The sequence below is a fragment of the Leptopilina boulardi genome, unplaced genomic scaffold, assembly GCF_019393585.1.
Source record: "Leptopilina boulardi isolate dan_hultmark-lab unplaced genomic scaffold, ZJU_Lbou_2.1 LbouV2_362, whole genome shotgun sequence".
NCBI classification, from domain to species: Eukaryota; Metazoa; Arthropoda; class Insecta; order Hymenoptera; family Figitidae; genus Leptopilina; species Leptopilina boulardi.
In genome coordinates this window covers 1,126,216-1,144,140 of record NW_026137932.1, presented here as the reverse complement: position 1 = coordinate 1,144,140, position 17,925 = coordinate 1,126,216, and the positions used below count along the sequence as shown (strand labels likewise).

At 26.5% G+C, this 17,925-nt stretch overlaps 2 protein-coding genes across 6 annotated transcripts; one reads left to right on the top strand and one right to left on the bottom strand.

The window, feature by feature from the left end:
- The first annotated feature begins 2,116 nt into the window (after positions 1 to 2,116).
- LOC127286593 (ankyrin-3-like) lies at positions 2,117 to 17,258 on the top strand. 3 transcript variants are annotated; one of them, XM_051313075.1, is made up of 2 exons: positions 2,117 to 2,414; positions 14,881 to 17,258. In XM_051313075.1, exon 2 carries the CDS (start codon positions 14,917 to 14,919, stop codon positions 17,023 to 17,025), a length of 2,109 nt encoding a protein of 702 aa, XP_051169032.1. In that variant the 5' UTR covers positions 2,117 to 2,414; positions 14,881 to 14,916; the 3' UTR covers positions 17,026 to 17,258. The 3 variants fall into 3 exon arrangements, with proteins under 3 accessions (XP_051169032.1, XP_051169031.1, XP_051169033.1); XM_051313074.1 differs by lacking the exon at positions 2,117 to 2,414 and adding an exon at positions 11,458 to 11,563; XM_051313076.1 differs by lacking the exon at positions 2,117 to 2,414 and adding an exon at positions 14,432 to 14,527.
- On the bottom strand, positions 5,764 to 14,172 carry LOC127286594 (rho GTPase-activating protein 26-like). Of its 3 annotated transcripts, XM_051313078.1 has the most exons (12): positions 13,950 to 14,172; positions 13,407 to 13,636; positions 13,066 to 13,324; positions 12,910 to 12,975; positions 12,651 to 12,713; positions 12,081 to 12,146; positions 11,659 to 11,885; positions 11,325 to 11,577; positions 11,166 to 11,231; positions 10,153 to 10,215; positions 8,712 to 8,780; positions 5,764 to 5,959 (listed from the first exon to the last, which is right to left on the bottom strand). In XM_051313078.1, exons 1-12 carry the CDS (start codon positions 14,037 to 14,039, stop codon positions 5,957 to 5,959), a joined length of 1,455 nt encoding a protein of 484 aa, XP_051169035.1. In that variant the 5' UTR covers positions 14,040 to 14,172; the 3' UTR covers positions 5,764 to 5,956. The 3 variants fall into 3 exon arrangements, with proteins under 3 accessions (XP_051169035.1, XP_051169034.1, XP_051169036.1); XM_051313077.1 differs by lacking the exon at positions 5,764 to 5,959 and having other exon boundaries at positions 8,299 to 8,780; XM_051313079.1 differs by lacking the exons at positions 5,764 to 5,959; positions 13,066 to 13,324; positions 13,407 to 13,636 and having other exon boundaries at positions 8,299 to 8,780; positions 13,950 to 14,170.
- Positions 17,259 to 17,925: the final 667 nt, after the last annotated feature.

Sequence of the window (17,925 nt, the reverse complement as noted above, 5' to 3'; positions counted from 1 at the left end):
GCGCTTAGTTTAGTTAATTCTTTTTTGTGTATAATTTTTACTTTATTTTTTTCTTCAACTTTTAAATGTTAATTAAATAAATATTAATTTACTTTAAAATGTAAAATTAATATCAACAATAATGATAATACTCTCAAAATGTTAATTAATTTTTTTTCGATTTTCATTTTTTTTTTACAAACATTCAATTAAATAATAATCGAAAAATTATTGTAAATCTGAAAAATTTGTTCATTAATTATAGTATAATTTATTTATAATTACAAATTATGTAATAATTAATTATTGAATAATATATTAATTATTTGATAATTAATTATAAAAATTATTATTATCGTTGATTATAATTCAATAAGCTTGGATAACTTTATATTTATGTATTTAATTATTTTTGTTACAACAAAAAAGGTACACCAGTATTTTACTGATAATTTTTTTTATCAATGCTATTGTAATTTCAAAAACTTAGGTATCTTGCTGATTGTAATAATTTTTTTAATATATATATATATATATATATATATACCAATAGATTTGTATGAATTTTGTGAAAAAAGAATTATTAATAAATATTTTGTTTTTTCAAATTATTGATAAAATTTAACAAAATTTTTAATAATTTGGATTGTTATATTAATAATTTTTGTAAAAAATTTCATGGTTATAATAAAGCAATTAAGAAAAAGATGATTTATACTTGATTTCATTTATTTTTAAATTCCCACCAACCTATAGTGGATGGGAAAACATGTCTCAATTCTTCTAATATGATATTTGTTAGAAAAGTACAAGTATAAATTTTCTTTCACCCTAATTGAAATACATAATTATTTTTAAATCATATTTTAAATGTATTTTAATGACTTGTGACACATGAATTACAATTGATAAATAAGTAGCCAGAAGGGTATTTCCATATGAGGTTGATAATAGAATTACCCCATACATGCAGTCCAGGACCTTAATCCCTTAATTAACTCCCATTACCTAATTGATTTTTTTTTTTTTTTTTTTTTTTTTTTTTTTTTTTTTTTTTGACAAAATTATATAATATTCACTAATTTTAAACTTTTGTAATTTTTAATATTACAATTCAAATTCACTGAATTTTTACAATTCTATAATGAAATTTTAATGTTTATTTAAGTATTATGAAAAATTAATCAATTTTATTATATTTTTACAAAATAATAGTTCATTTTGTACTTTTGAAAATTTTTTTACAATAATTCTAATTGTTGGTTTTTGTTAAATATATTTTTAAAAAATGTTTAATAAATAAAAAAATTAATTTCTGTTAAAAAAAATAACATATAAAAAAACAAAAAAATTTTATTAGTTCAATAACTTTTCAAAAAAATATTATTGCTTAAAAAAATTCAATAAACAAAATTTTATAGAGAATCTTTCAATTGTTTAGATTTTTTTTAAAAATTAATTTTTCTGTTAATTGTAAATATAACATTTTTTTTTCATATTAGATTATATATTATAATAATTTTATTTTAATAACAATTAACAAAAAAATTAATTTAAAAAATCAAACAGAATTACTGTAGAAAATTATTAAAAAATGAAAAATAAGCTATTATGTTTTAGTGAAAATTTAATAAAAACTATAATTGCTAACTATAAACAAAAAATAATAATTATTATTATAATTTTTTTTTATTTGAAACATTTTAGCGTTGTTATATTATATATTATAATATAAATAAATATATATTGAAATAAAATTATTATTATTTTATTATATTATTAATTATAATTATTAAAATACTTATTATATTAGGTATATATTTATATATATTTATATTTTATATAATTAATAATTTAGTATTACGAATAAAAATATATAATTATATATATGGTTTTTACATTAAAATTTAATAAAATTTTTAAAAATCATATTTTTTTGATGAAATATTTATTATATAAACCCCACTACAGTGAAATTTAGAGTGGGGATACTGGGTCCGTTAAAAGAGTGGGGACTGCTGATGTTTGAAATTATTGGTCCTCCCTTTTAAAGGAGTGGGGAACTAATGACGTTTGAAAATTTGGGTCCTGCGAAACAAAATACAAACCAAACAGTACACTTGTCCTTTGACTTTTGCGAAGTTCAGAAAGATACTAATATCTGATTTTCATTTTAATAAAATTAAACGTGCGTGCAGTTTATTTGAAATTTTTTTAAATAATTCTAACCATTAACGCGTTTAGTTTTTTTATACAAATATAAAATTTTTCCAGTGTTGCAAACTTTATTGCTGAATTAATTTTCATTTTAATTTAAGTGAATTTGCAAATTTTTGCTAAATTAAATTTTTTGATTTTGGATTCAAAAGTGAATTTGGTGAAGTGAAATTGGCTAAGTTCACAGGAGTAGAAAAGTCATCCACGAAACTTATAATGTAAGTTTTTTTTATATCAACATTATTTTTATTCTACAAATCCTGAATATTCAAATAAATGAAATTTTTTTTCACCCATACTTCCTTGAGTATATATATATATATATATATATATATATATATAAATTATATTAAAAAAATAATTTTTTATAATTATAATTATATAAATTCGCATTTTTATTTGTCATTGTATTTTGGTAATTTTTAACAAATAGACCGAAAATTAAAATCATTTATTTGATCGTTCAGAAATTTGTAGGCACATTATTATTTCCCGTTTCATTGCATTATGTGATTGTGATTTCGTATATATAAATATTTTCCGCAGGTTTTTTCTCAAAATAGTTAATAAAATTTTTATTATTATTATGATTATTATTATAGGAATTTTATTATATAATTACTGAATTTTTTTAGGTTAGGAATGATGTTTTAAACAAATTTCAAATAACTTAATATTAATAAAATTTTAATTTCAATGAATATATTAATAAATTATGATTTTTATCACTTTGAAGTCAATGGAGCGAATCAATTTTTTAAAAATAACTTTTGAAAAATTAATAAATAGTTTTTATTTATCGAGATCTATTTTTTAAAATAATAAAAATTAATAGTTTGATTTTATTTTTAAATTGATCTCGATAAATAAAAAATACTTTATCATTATACTTGGGTTCAAAAATTAATTTTTCAAATGTTATGTTAAAAAAACTGATTTGCTCCATTGACTTCAGTGTACTGTATGTCCTCCAAGAAGCGGCCATTTTGAAAAGTGACGTCACTTATGTCACGAATTGAACTGCTTTATTATGGAGCGGTCACACCTCGGCTGCAGGAGCAGTTGCCCATGGCAACAGTGTAAGAGTAAGAGAGATAGAAGATTTTCCATCTGTCTCACTCTTACACGGTTGCCATTGGCAACTGCTCCTGCAGGCGAGGTGTGACCGCTCCATGAAGGCCTAAGCAGAATAGCTTTGCGAAAGACGTTCGCGAACGTGAAACATGAGTTAGAAAAAGACAGAGGTATATTCGTATCCTTTTCTATCTCATGCATCTCGTTCGCGAACGACTTTCGCGAACCTATTGTGCGTTGGCCTTGAGGCTCTGTCACTTGTGACGTCAGAGTCGATTCAAGGCGTGACATCAGAGGCCTGGAGGGACAACAAACAGACGACACAATTTTATTCTTATGGGGAAGAAAATTTGTTTCCACTTTCATCAATTTTATTCATATTTTAAACATGGAAAACGCTTGTTGACATATAATAAAATGAAAATGTGTGTTGATATTTAATTTTGTTATAGATTTGATTCAATTTCATTGATAGATTCTCTCAATTCGTGATGAAATATAAATTTTGAGGTTAGGGGTGTTTGTTTACTAACTTGAAATCTTTTACTGTTGCGGTAATTCCCACTTAAAGGCCAACGCACAATAGGTTCGCGAACGTGAAATTCGTTCGCGAACGCCGTTCCCGAACGAATCGAACATAACCTCAATTAATGGAAAAATGCATTAAATAAGGTTATGTTCGATTCGTTCGCGAACGAATTTCACGTTCGCGAAGCAGTTGTGCTTAAGCCTTTAAATATATATTTTATATCTTTTTAAATAACATACATACTGGATATTGCTTAATAATGTTGTTAAAATGTAAAATGTGATTAGTAAACAAACACCCCTAACCTCAAAATTTATATTTTATCACGAATTGAGAGAATCTATCAATGAAATTGAATCAAATATATAACAAAATTAATTATCAACAAACATTTTCATTTTATTATATGTCAACAAGCGTTTCTTATGTTTAAAATATGAATAAAATTGATGAAAGTGGAAACAAATTTTCTTTCCCATAAGAATAACATTGTGTCGTCTGTTTGTTGTCCCTACAGGACTCTGACGTCATATCTTGAACTCAAAATATCTCGATGAACTGACACAGCCTAATTAGATAGTTCATGTTGTGTGGAGGAAAATCCAATATGGCGATTATCTGGTATACAACTTTACATTGGAATTATGTGGGATAAAATCTAATTTTTTAAATATCTCGCTCAAATGAAATTGTCGAATCTAATAAGTATATTACGATCTTATTTTTAAACAACTATTTAATGCATTAATAAAAATGATTTTATTTTCTTATTAATTTTTTCATTGCATTAAATATTTATTTAGAAATAAAATTCTAATATACTTATTAGATTCGAAAATTTAATTTGAGCGAGATATTTAAAAAATTAGATTTTATCCCACATAATTCCAATGTAAAGTTGTATACCAGATAATCGCCATATTGGATTTTCCCCCACCTAACTTCAACTACCTAATGACCGTCGCACCAAACGCAACTGCGCATGTGCTACTACACCTACATTTTAAATATTAATTGTTAATAATTATATATTTTGTCAGAAATTATTGCTCCAACAAATAAAAAATTATATTCTCATTGATAAAATATTTATTTTCAATCTTTTAAGAACACTTGTTTGTCATCAGAAAACTCCTGATAGATTAACTCTTAAATTGAAAAAAATAAAAAATTTTTTCAAAAAATTCGAACGTTAGTTCAGCCTATAGTTTAAGGCTAGGTTCTAGAAAGGCAGCACCATCTATAACGAAACAAAAATTTTGGAAAATTTGTGTAAGGCTTGTGAGAAAGTTGCGCTTATGCCCCCTGCCTTCAACTTGTGACGTAGCGTGACGTCCCTTTTCAAAATGGTGGTTTGTCGGAAGACACGCAATGCATTTTTTGCCTGTGCAAGCAGCTGGAGGTGTGATTGCGCTCTTAGTTTTGATATAGATGGCGCTACCTTACAGAGACCTGGCCTTAAAATATTTTCAAAAACTACCAAACAGTTATTAGCATTTTTTTTATTTATTTTCTTAGTGCGAATATTTTTGAAAAAAATTTCAAATTAAGGAGATATTTTATAAAAGTAATTATTTTTTTTTAAATCAATAATTATTTATTTTCTTTTTTCTAATTAATATAAAAAGTGTAATTTGTGATCACTATTTCTTTAGATTCTATTTCAACGATAAATGACATTTTTATCTGAATTTACTAAAGATTTAGTTACGAAATATTAGCAAATAAAAGATTCGTGTTAAAATTTTTTAATATACAAAGTTTAAAATTAACAACACTTTTATAAGAGTTTATATTACTAATTTAAAAATATGATACTCTATTTAATAAAATGAACAATATTTAAACTACTATTTAAGAAATGAGATATTGAATATATTATAACAAATTTTATTATTCTTATTTAATGTACAAAAAATTTTCAGGTTTTCTAAAACGTAAAACATTGAGGAAAATATATAGATATAAATAAAATTTTTTGTCGGTTTAGTAAGCGTTTTTTGATTTGATAAAGTACATATATATTTCATCATTTTACAGTAGAGTAATACATAAGATGGCGTTTTTCTTAATTTTACACAAAAAATTTTATATCCACTCGTATATAAATTATTAGCATAGAAATCTGTTTAAACAATAATATTGTTTGAAGTCACTTCACTGAAAAAAAATTCTAGTTAGAATAACCAGAATTCTGGTTAGGGTATATTTAACATTTTGATTCTGGTTAGGCTAACCAGAATTCTGGTTATTTTAACGAGAATTCTAGTTAATTCAACTAGAATTCTGGTTAACATAACTAGAAAGTAATGTTAAATATAGCCTAACCGAAATTTTTTTTCAGTGTTTGAATAGAATAAAAATAGGGAAAAATAAACCAATAAATATAATAATAACAAAGTTATTTTCTCACGATTTAAATATAATAATAATAAAATGAAAGAAAAAGAAGGAGATAATGAAACACTAAAATCTCTTTCATATAATATAAATAAAGATGGGAAAGAATTAACATAGAAGAAATAAATAAAAATACAGAAAAGTCAAAAATTGAAAAGGAACAAAAAAATTGATGTTTTGTAGATATTTTTGATGAAACTCCAAAAGCAATAATAAAGAAGAAGAAGACCCTATTGAAAATCCCCACATGGGAAACCACATGGGAAACCACATGGGATCCTATGTCAAAAACTATGTAAAACCCCATTCCCCATATGGGAAACCACATGGGATCCCATATAAAAACTCATGGGAAATTGGGACAGGAATTGGCATAGGAAAATATCAAAACGAGGTTCCTCCATGTCATTTCCTATGTCAAATCCCATGTCAAATATCATGTTAAATACCATGTTAAATACTAATTGAGATCCTTTATCACTTTTTTAAAAAATTTTCCCATGTCAAACCCCATGTCATTTCCCAAGTAAAAACCTTTATCATTTTTTTGAAAAATTTTCCAATGTCATTTCCCATGTGAAATCTTTTATCATTTTTTTGAAAAATTTTCCCATGTCAAATCCTCTTTCGCCTTATCGAAAATACCCACATAGGAAAGCATATGGGAATCCACATGGGAATCCATATGGGAAATGGAATACGATTTCATGTGCATTCTTCCAAATGATAAAACAAATAGATTTAAGCATAGGAAATCATATAAGATTTCATATAGATTCTGAAATTTCAACCTAAGATTTCACATGGATTTACATATAGGAAACGATATAGGATTTTATTCGGGAATTTTTTAGTTGGCTGCTTTATGCAGGCGGCAGATTACAAAAAAAATTAATTATTTGATTAAATATCAAATAATAATACTTCAACTCATCTGAAAATAAAAAAAAGTTTACTTTACTTCTTCCTTAGACTCTCAGCTTTTATAGTATTCCAGACTGATCTCAACTGTGAGAGAAAATATTTTCACCATCTGGTGGTGAAACAATGAAACTATAATGACGATCAACATCTATATTGAAATTTCCTATGTCATTTCCCATGTGAAATCTTATCATTTTTTCGAAAAATTTTCCCATGTCATTTCCCATGTGAATTCCTTTATCATTTTTTTCAAAAAATTTTCCCATGTCATTTCCCATGTGAAATCTTTTATTATTTTTTGGAAAAATTTTCCCATATCAATTCCCACGTCAAACCTCATGTCATTTGCCATGTGAAATCCTTTATCGTATTCCATTTCCTCTGTGGATTCCCATATGCTTTCCCATGTGGGTATTTTCGATAGGGCGAAAGAGGATTTGTCATTGGAAAATTTGTCAAAAAAATGATGAAGGATTTCACATGGGAAATGACATGGGAAAATTTTTTGAAAAAAATGATAAAGGAATTCACATGGGAAATGACATGGGAAAATTTTTCGAAAAAATGATAAGATTTCACATGGGAAATGACATAGGAAATTTCAATATAGATGTTGATCGTCATTATAGTTTCATTGTTTCACCACCAGATGGTGAAAATATTTTCTCTCACAGTTGAGATCAGTCTGGAATACTATAAAAGCTGAGAGTCTAAGGAAGAAGTAAAGTAAACTTTTTTTTATTTTCAGATGAGTTGAAGTATTATTATTTGATATTTAATCAAATAATTAATTTTTTTTGTAAACTGCCGCCTGCATAAAGCAGCCAACTAAAAAATTCCCGAATAAAATCCTATATCGTTTCCTATATGTAAATCCATGTGAAATCTTAGGTTGAAATTTCAGAATCTATATGAAATCTTATATGATTTCCTATGCTTAAATTTATTTGTTTTATCATTTGGAAGAATGCACATGAAATCGTATTCCATTTCCCATGTGGATTCCAATATGGTGTCCCATGTGGATTCCCATATGCTTTCCTATGTGGGTATTTTCGATAAGGCGAAAGAGGATTTGACATGGGAAAATTTTTCAAAAAAATGATAAAAGATTTCACATGGGAAATGATATGGGAAAATTTTTCAAAAAAATGATAAAGGTTTTTACTTGGGAAATGACATGGGGTTTGACATGGGAAAATTTTTCAAAAAAGTGATAAAGGATCTCAATTAGTATTTAACATGGTATTTAACATGATATTTGACATGGGATTTGACATAGGAAATGACATGGAGGAACCTCGTTTTGATATTTTCCTATGCCAATTCCTGTCCCAATTTCCCATGAGTTTTTATATGGGATCCCATGTGGTTTCCCATATGGGGAATGGGGTTTTACATAGTTTTTGACATAGGATCCCATGTGATTTCCCATGTGGTTTCCCATGTGGGGATTTTCAATAGGGGAATATGATTTGAATAAAAAGAGGAGAAATTTTATTTAAAATGAAAAATTAAAAAATTATTTCATATATATGTTTAGAATATTGAATATTTTTTGTTATAAAAATATTAAATAATTTTTTACCGCTTGTGGTTGTCTTTCATCTGAAGTCTCCTGCATTGTGTCATCTTCATCTGATGATAATACATGAATCTGTTTATTAGAATAAAAAGATAACAAATTTTTATTAAAATTAGAAAACTGATTTCTTAAAAAAATATTTCCATTTCTTTTTAATGGAATTAGTTTATAATTATAATGAACAAAAAAAATTAAGTTTGCAAAAAGTACTTATGATTTTTCGTATTTTCTTTAAATTAAAATGGTTTAGACTCAAAAATACTCAATTACACAGTGTTACAAAAAAATATTACTTCAAAAACTTCTTATCTGATCTAGTAGAGCTTGTAGAGCATAAAAAACTGAAAAGAATGGTATACAGTAAGAAAAGTACCATGGTAGTCATAGGAATGCATGCGTTACGCATAAGTTTGTCTCACTCGCACTCATGGGCTGTGATTACCATGGTACTTTTCTTACTGTATATTTAATTGCTTATACACCCTCAAAATTTGATTTTAGAGACGGAATACCATTTTTTGTGAAAAAATCCTTGTAACTTCCTTATTTTTTGCCTGCTTTCAAATTTTTTTATTTGTTGTATCTTCTTAATTAATGACGACAAAGACCAAATACTTTTGATCAATTTGTAACTGTTATCTGATGAGATATACCGTCTTAATTTTACACATCGAAAATGTATAGTCAATTCTGCTTCAAATGACCCCTAATCGGTTGGAATTCGTTAAAATTTGTCTTAGTTAGCAGACTTTTAATTTTATAGTCACATTAGGTTTCATGTGTGTGTAATTTATAGTTTATTTTAATTTTCATAAAATTTAAAGGTAAATGCTCTGTATTCTTTAATTTTAGTATACACTAAACATATATTAAATTTTATGAAAATTAAAAAAAACTATAAATCACACATGAAACCTAATGTTACTACATATAAAATTAAAAGTCTGCTAACTTAGACAAATTCTAACGAATTCCAACCGATTAGGGGTCATTTGAAGCAGAATTAACTATCAATCGAAATAAAAAATAAATAAATAAAAAATCGGAATTTTTAAAAGTTTTTGGTCTTTATCGTCATCAATTAAGAAGATACAACAAAAATCCTTTATACAGTTGCAAAAATCTGTTTTTCAGCTTAAAAATTACAAAAAAAATTTGAAATCGGGCAAAAAATAATGAAGTTAAAATGATTTTTTCACAAAAAATGGTCTTCCGTCTCTAAAATCAAATTTTGAGGGTGTATAAGCAATTAAATATACACCATTCTTTTCAGTTTTTTATGCTCTACAAACTCTACTAGATCCGATAAGAAGTTTTTGAAGTCTTTTTTTTGGTACCACATTGTTATAATTATGTCACACTCCACCCTTTTTCTAAATATGTGGATTAAATGCACAAGTAAATTATTATTTCATGTACGTTAAAAATATTGAATATTTTTTACCACTTCATTTCGCATATCATCTTCAGTATTTATTGCCGAGTTTTCTTCTTGACGAATCTTGATCTGTTTATTTCAATATAAAAAAGAACAAATTTTTTAATTTAGAAAAAAAATTATTAAAATACATGTCAAAAAAAATTTATTCATTTTATTAACAAGATCATTCACATATTACGTGATACAAATTTTAGGTAATTTAAACCCCCCCCCCCCTCCCCCTACGTGATACTTTTTAGATAGTTTGCACATTAAGTTACAATGGAGAGTTAGTGGCCATTAATTAATTACGTAAGGATCCTTAGGGGGAGGGGGGGTTTATAAAATCTCTACATGGTCTTACGTCGGGGGAGGGTAGAAGCCATTCTTACGTAAGATTTTGCCAAGTATTTTTTATTTGTATTGTTGTAATTAATTTTTTAATTACATTAAAATTGTTAAAAACTTACGTAAGAAGGGCGAGGAAGGGTCCGAAAAATCTTATGTATTTTTACATGGGGGTAGGGGGTGTCAAAATTAGACAAAATCGTCCTTACGTAATTAATGAATGGTTCCTTATACTTTGTCTAAACCCCCTTCACCCCTAAAGAAATCACGTCATATGTAAATGGACTCAACCCCTTGGCTGTCGACAAGATTTCCACAGTTAGAGCCCCAAAGTGTGTTGAAAAAAATTTTAATGGATTTTTATGAAACTTGGTATCTTAATGTTTTCAGGGTCGCTAATTACGAATATGATGTCAGTTTTTCAAAATTTTCAAAATTCAAAATGACCCTAAAAATCCTTGAGTAACAAGTTTTAAGTGAATTCGATCAAATTTTAATTTTGACGTTCGCTATATTGCGAATCCACAATTTTAAATTTCGAAAAACTGATGTCAGATTCGTAATCAGCGACATCGAAAACCGAGTAAGAAATGTCAGACAATTGAATTTTGTGTCTCTTTTTGGGAAATAAGTAAAGTTGAAAAATCGATAAGAATATTAATATGAAAATTTATTTACTTTATACTCACAATTGAAGTATAATTAGTAATTAAATTCCAATATTTGAATGGAAAAGAAAAAAAGGCATCAAGAATCTGCAAATAATAAATTTAATAAAATTAACAAAATAACCAAAATTTTTCGCACAGAATAATTATGAAAATAGAAAAAATTGAAAATTCATTTACTATTCCCGCAATATTTGGAGACGCATAACAATGAAAAAAAAGATGTTTAAAAATTATGTTTAATTGCATTCGTGAAACGTGATTCTGTTTTAAGACTCGTTTTAAATGTGTCATCAGTAATGCAAGAGTTCTTCGATTTACAAGCGGAAGTTTGTTAATCAGTTCTTTCAATTTTTCGAAATCAACTGTTGATTCTACAGCTTGTGAAAATTCATTAATCAGTTCAGGAACAATCAAAGGTGACTTTAAAAATCTAAAATAAATTTAATAAGATTATTATGATAATAAAAATAAGTACGAAAAACATGAGGTAATCTTGATTGATTTCTTTTACCTCAAAAAGAATTTGAGAGTTTCGGCAATTATCAGAGGATTTTGTTGCGATAGATCGACGTGATTGTTAGTTAATTCTGTGAATAATTTTTTACCATTCTCTTCGTAGCTAATTTCAAAATATAATAATGGTTCATTCATTCCTCTGTTTTCCACTTCCTGTATGCATCTTTTAACTATTAAAGGTATGCTAAATGAAGAGTCAAGTGCATAATTTGAAATGAAGCGCTAAATAAAATAAACTTTATTAATATTTTTTAAATTTACTATTTTTTTGTATGAATAATTAAATTACTGAAAATTTTTTTTTCTACAAATTACAGTCAATCAATGAATATTAAAAATTTTGCTAATTAAATAATTAAAAAATATACCAATTATCAAAAAGATATTTTTTGTTAAAAATATTTAATAATTTTTTACCATTTCTGGTTGCATTTCATCTGAATTTTGCTGCATTGACACATCTTCTGACGATAATACATTATTCTGTTAATTAGAATAAAAAGACATTTTAAAAAGAGAGTACTAAAATAATACCGATTTAAGGTATAAAAATAGAACCAAATGACAATTTAGAACCTAAAGTTGATATTAAATTAACATCTTTCGTTTTACATTGGAGGAAAATTTTTCATTAAAATGAGAAAACTGATTTCTTAAAAAATTATTTTATTTTCTTCTCTTTTTAATGGGATTAGTTTATAATTGTGCTGCCGGATTAAAGAAAAGCACATAACCCATTTGAATTACATTAGTTGTGTGCACTTCTTTCATCCGGCAGCTCAATTATGAACAAAAAAAGTTGTTGCCAAAAAAGTCAAGTTTGCAAAAATGTCTTCTGATTTTCAATGATTTCTTTAAATAAAATATTTTAGACTCAAAAATACTTAATTATAATTAGTCACATTTCACCCTTTTTCTAAATATGTGGATTAAATGCACAAATAAATTATTATTTCTTGTACGTTGAAAATATTGAATATTTTTTACCACTTCATTTCGCATATCATCTTCAGCATTTATTGCCGAGTTTTCTCCTTGACGAATCGTGATCTGTTTATTTCAATAATAAGGTCAAATTATTTAATTTAGAACAAAAATTATTAAAATACATGTCAAAAAAAATTTATTCATTTTATTAAATTTCTACTTAATTTATTAATTAAATTTTTGTTTCTCTTTGAGAAATCAAGCAAAATTGAAAAATTGACAAGAAAATATTTTTAAAATTATATTTATTTATACTCACAAATGAAGCATATTTAGTAATGGAATTCCAATATTCGAATGGAAGAGAAAAAAAAGCATCAAAAATCTGTAAATAATAAATTTAATAATTAACAAAATACCAACATTTTTCGTATACAATATTTATAGAAATAAAATAAATTGAAAATTCATCTACTTTTCTCTGATTATCTGCAGGGGTATGTTGAGAAAAAATAGCGCTTCTATAATATAAGTTTATTTCCGATTGTAAAGCGCTATTTTTATTTTTTAAAACTAGTCGTTTTAAATGTATCATCAGCAATGCAAGAGTTTTTCGGTTTACAAGCGGAAGTTCGTTAATCAGTTCTTTTAATTTTTTGAAATGAACTGTTGATTCTACAGCTTGTGACAATTCTTTAGACACATAATAAACAATCAAAGTTGACTGTAAATCCCTAAAACAAATTTAAAAAAAAATTATGATGATAATAAAAAAATAGAAAAAACTGTGATAATTATATTGATTGTTTTTTTTACTTAAAAAAATGTTTGATAATTTTTGGAAATGTCAGAGGTGAATATTGCGATAAATCGACATTATTAGAAAGTTTTAATTCTCTGAATAAATTTTTTTCATTCTCATTCATAAGTATACCATGATATAAGTTTATATTATTCATTCCTCTGTTTTCCACTTCCTGTATGCATCTTATAATTATTAAAGGTATGTTAGATGAAGAGTCAAGTCGATACTGGTCAATGCGGAGCTAAATAAAATAAACTTTATATTATATTGGCACCTTAAGCTGAATTTACGACTTCATGAATTAAATAAGCATTTAAAAGATTAAAGAATCTGTCACTTATGATATTATATCGATTCAAAATTTAATGCAGAATTCAGAAAAATGATCACTTTTGATTAAAAATATGGTAAAATATTCTAATTAACAGAAACTTCTTTAGTATTCGTTCTGTTACAGTTAATGAAACTCGAAACATTGCCAAACCAGTTATTGGCACCCCACTTATATTAATACCTTTAAATTTTCTAAGTTAATAATGTTCAATAAATTTTACCTTTCTGCTTTTTCTCTGAACAGGAGGATGGCAGTTAACTGCGACAAAAGTGCAGAAAACGAAAAGCACCAAAAATTTAAAAAATCCCATTTTTATTTAAAAGATGAAGTCTTTAAAATCACAATAATATTTCAACTGATCGTAATTTTCAAATTGAAAAAAAATATTTTTTACTTGGAATTGTTTTTAATATAAAATTTTGAAGCAGTAAAATTGTTTACAATATTTACAAAAAAAATTTTATACTTTTAACGTGGTAGAGATTTCATACTATATTTATTATTTGTACAACAATAATATTACTATTCGTACATATTATAGATAATATTATCTACATATTATTATTTTTTCATCTATGTTTATTGTGACTTAAAAAAATAAACTTTTATTTTTTTTTTGGTTTTTTTTTTGGTTTATTATTTCGTCTGGTTTATTATTTATTATTATTTGAACTCAAACAAAGTTTTTGCTAGTATATTTCTTGAAAATAATCAATTATCCTGAAAGACAAAGCATTTTATTTTCTTTTTTTCAAGTAAACACTGTAAAAAATTTTGGCAATTTTAGTTTCAATATAGGTAATGCTGCCTTGCTAGAACCTACCCTCAAATTCTGTTATTCCAATGAAAAAGAGCGCCATACATTTTGTCTTGGCAACTCTCGAGTTAAGACTTTGGCGATATTTATGTAATCAAATTCTTTTTAGACCTATATAAAGAAGTTGTCAAAGCGCAAGCGCAATTGCGTTATTAGCAACTGTGTGTTCCGTTATTAATTAGAATATAGCAGATATCCGATCATTTAGAAGAATTAAAAATTCTTGTTTTACGCAAAGTTTATAGAAATTTAATTAATATATAATTGCTGCTCATAAATTTGTATTATACATTATGAAATGTAAATCATTTGAAAATATTTTTTTCTTTTTCAGAACAATTAGACAATTTCCTGAACAATATCTGATAAAATGGCATTCGTAGTAAAATCATCAAGCACTATCTCAAATAATGTCATGAGGAGCTTCAAGCAAGCAGTGAAGCAAAATAATCTGCTTCGCATCAATGAGATAGCATCGAGTGGAACGGTTCAGCAAGCTGATAAATATGGTGATTCATTCCTACATATAATCGCTAAGGAGGGATCACCTGAAGCTGCGCTCATATTGTGTCAGCTTAGAGCAGATATTTACCTTTGGAACAAGCAGAAGCAATCTCCATTATTCTACGCTCTCCAAAATTCTGTGGACATGGTGAAGGTACTGTTAAATCATAGTAGAATTAATGATTGGAATTTACTTCGACAAGCATTAATATTCGGTTCTGAGGAAGTTGTTCGTCTCATCGTAAACAGACTTCCTTTAAATTTTAACAATCTTTTTTCGACGGCTGCGATTTTAAATAATAATTTTAAGTATGGCGAAGTTTGTGAATTTAAAAATACCGAGGAAGTTGTAAAAGCTCTTTTACAACTTCAAAAATATTCTAAACCCGAATTTCTTGATTATCCATTATTAATTTTGTTTGCAGCTAAAATTTTAAATAAAAATATTTTACAAATAATTTTAGAGGATTGTGAAAAATATTTAGAAGAAAATTCTTGTTATGTTAGACCGTTATTTAATAGGCAAGGAAGTAATGAGACAATAGAGAGATTTTTTCCGATTGAAATTAGTTATCGAGGACGATATAGTGAAACTGCATTGCATTATGCAGTATGTTTACAATATGAGGAAGCGGCTAAATTCCTCTTAAATGAAGGAGCCGATCCAAATTGTAAAACACGCGACGAATTGACACCACTTCATTATGCCTCATATTTTGGAAATGAGGAAATATGTAGACTTTTATTAGCTTTTGGAGCGGAAAGCAATCCAAATTCCTGCTATTCAAATGATCCAATGCATTTTCTTTGTAGCCAACGTTGTATATTAAACTTTGAATCCCATTTTATTACAAATTCTCATCGTCCAAGCAATCCCTTACACTTAGTGTGTGGGGACAGCGATGCTAGGCATGTTTTAAACTCGTCCCTTAAATATTTCATCAGCGAGATGCATGAGTTGTGTTACGTACCGGATACAATTTTTCATACAAACATTTTGTCTTTATTACTCGAGAATGGTGCAAATCCATTTATTCAAGGAAAATTTAATTATAATCCATTTTTCAGCGTCTGTGAAAATGGACGTTTGAGGGAGATGGCAATTTTCCTTGAATATTTACCGATTTGCGAAATTCCGGAATATAGGGGTAACACTGCTCTGCATATTGCGGTCATGAACAATGACCTTGATATGATTGACTTACTAGTTAAAAAGGGGCATAGCATGGAAACAAAAAATTCCTTGGGACACACTCCCTTAATGTCTGCTGTGTGGATGGAAAAACAGCCATCCTTACAAACAATCGAAAAATTGGTCTACCATGGAGCCGACCTCCATGCTATTAGTTTTGAAGGCTGGACGGTTTTGCAAATGTCGGCCTGTTTTAATAAACCGGAGGTAGTTCTAAAATTATTAGAATTAGGTTCCGATGATTTGTGGAAACTGCCTAAATCTTCGGAATTACAGCGAGTGTCCAATACTTGGTCGACAGTTGGTCGGGGATTGCAAGTTCTTATAGCGATTATTGCTCTTAAATATAATGAGTTAGGTGACTATGTTAATAATTATATAAAACCTAGTGACCATGACAAAGCATTAAATTTTTTTGCTGAATCGAAATTAGAAGTTGTAACTCTGAAAAAAACGATGATTTTTAAAGATAGGCATTTTTCGTATTACGATTTCTTGACAGGGAATTTTTCAACTGTTATACGGATTATTAGAAATGTGAAATCAACAAATGAGTTAATTTCCATTTCAAATATGAGTGCAAAGTTTCCCTGCTATGCCTATTTAATTAGAAGACGATTTTTACAAATTGAAAATTTGGGAGATTCTGTCGATCATATCACTGATTTTTTGACAAATTTAAGTGAAACAAAACCTTTACCTGTTCTTGTTGTTAATGAAATTTTTGGTTATCTTTCTTATAGTAATATTCAGGTTTTTGGAGATGCTTTGTCTAAAATATGATAATGAAATGGTGTCTTTTCAATTTAACATTTTAACATATGTCTTTCATTGTATATATTTTGTATTGTACTTACTTTTAATGGTATGTTTTTTATTGTATATTTATAAAAATATGAATAGTGTATTTATAGGTATAAATATGATATGTAATTAGTTTGTGTGTATATAAAAATTTGATATGTATATCTGTTTGAATTCAAAAATTATTGTAACAAGGAACATTAAAAATTGAATCGATTTTTATTTATTAATTTTTCATTAATTAATCGAATTTAACAACTTAATATATATATATATATACAAACTCCAGAAATAGTTCTTTATTAGTTTCCTTCTTGTAGCGTAAACGTTTTGTCTCTCTGAAATCTTAATAAAAAAATAGTAAAATAAATTTAGTGTTTTTTGTTTTATTTAAAATTTTTAAATTAGCTGAAATTTTGATGTTGTACTTTTTCAATCCTCTGCATTTAGAAAGAACACGATCAACTTTTTCATTGGGAATGGTTCGCAGTCATCGAAAGGTAAGTTATTTTTCTTTTTTTTATTAGAACTTATCAAATATAAAATTTTTTAATTATTATTCTTAAAATTACTTACTAAATTTGTTTTTAAAATGTTTTTATAAAGATTTTTGATTTCTCACGATGATCATCTTAATATTTATAAAGTGCATTAACAACTGAAATTTTTGTTTAGTATGATTTATTTTTGTTATATATGATTTTATTTGTATAACGTAAACTGAGACTTATTTGCCTTTAAATATTTTTATATATTATATGATTATTTTTTGCCCCATCTTGCACGTTCACAACAACGATTTTTCAATCCATAATTTTTCTCCATACAACCAGAACCAGGAAAAGGTAATTCTTTACCACAGCTCAATGCTGTACATAT

What these genes read in the sequence shown, in the direction of transcription:
- LOC127286594 (XM_051313077.1), bottom strand. Translation starts at nt 14,039, where the DNA reads ATGGGATTTTTTAAATTTTTGGTGCTTTTCGTTTTCTGCACTTTTGTC. An exon ending in ATGAAATGCAACCAGAAATG is followed by an intron (nt 11,886 to 12,080) that starts GTAAAAAATTAT and finishes TATTTTATTTAG; the next exon opens with CGCTTCATTTCAAATTATGC. An exon ending in ATGATATGCGAAATGAAGTG is followed by an intron (nt 8,781 to 10,152) that starts GTAAAAAATATT and finishes TCTAATAAACAG; the next exon opens with ATTCATGTATTATCATCAGA.
- LOC127286593 (XM_051313075.1), top strand. Translation starts at nt 14,917, where the DNA reads ATGGCATTCGTAGTAAAATCATCAAGCACTATCTCAAATAATGTCATG.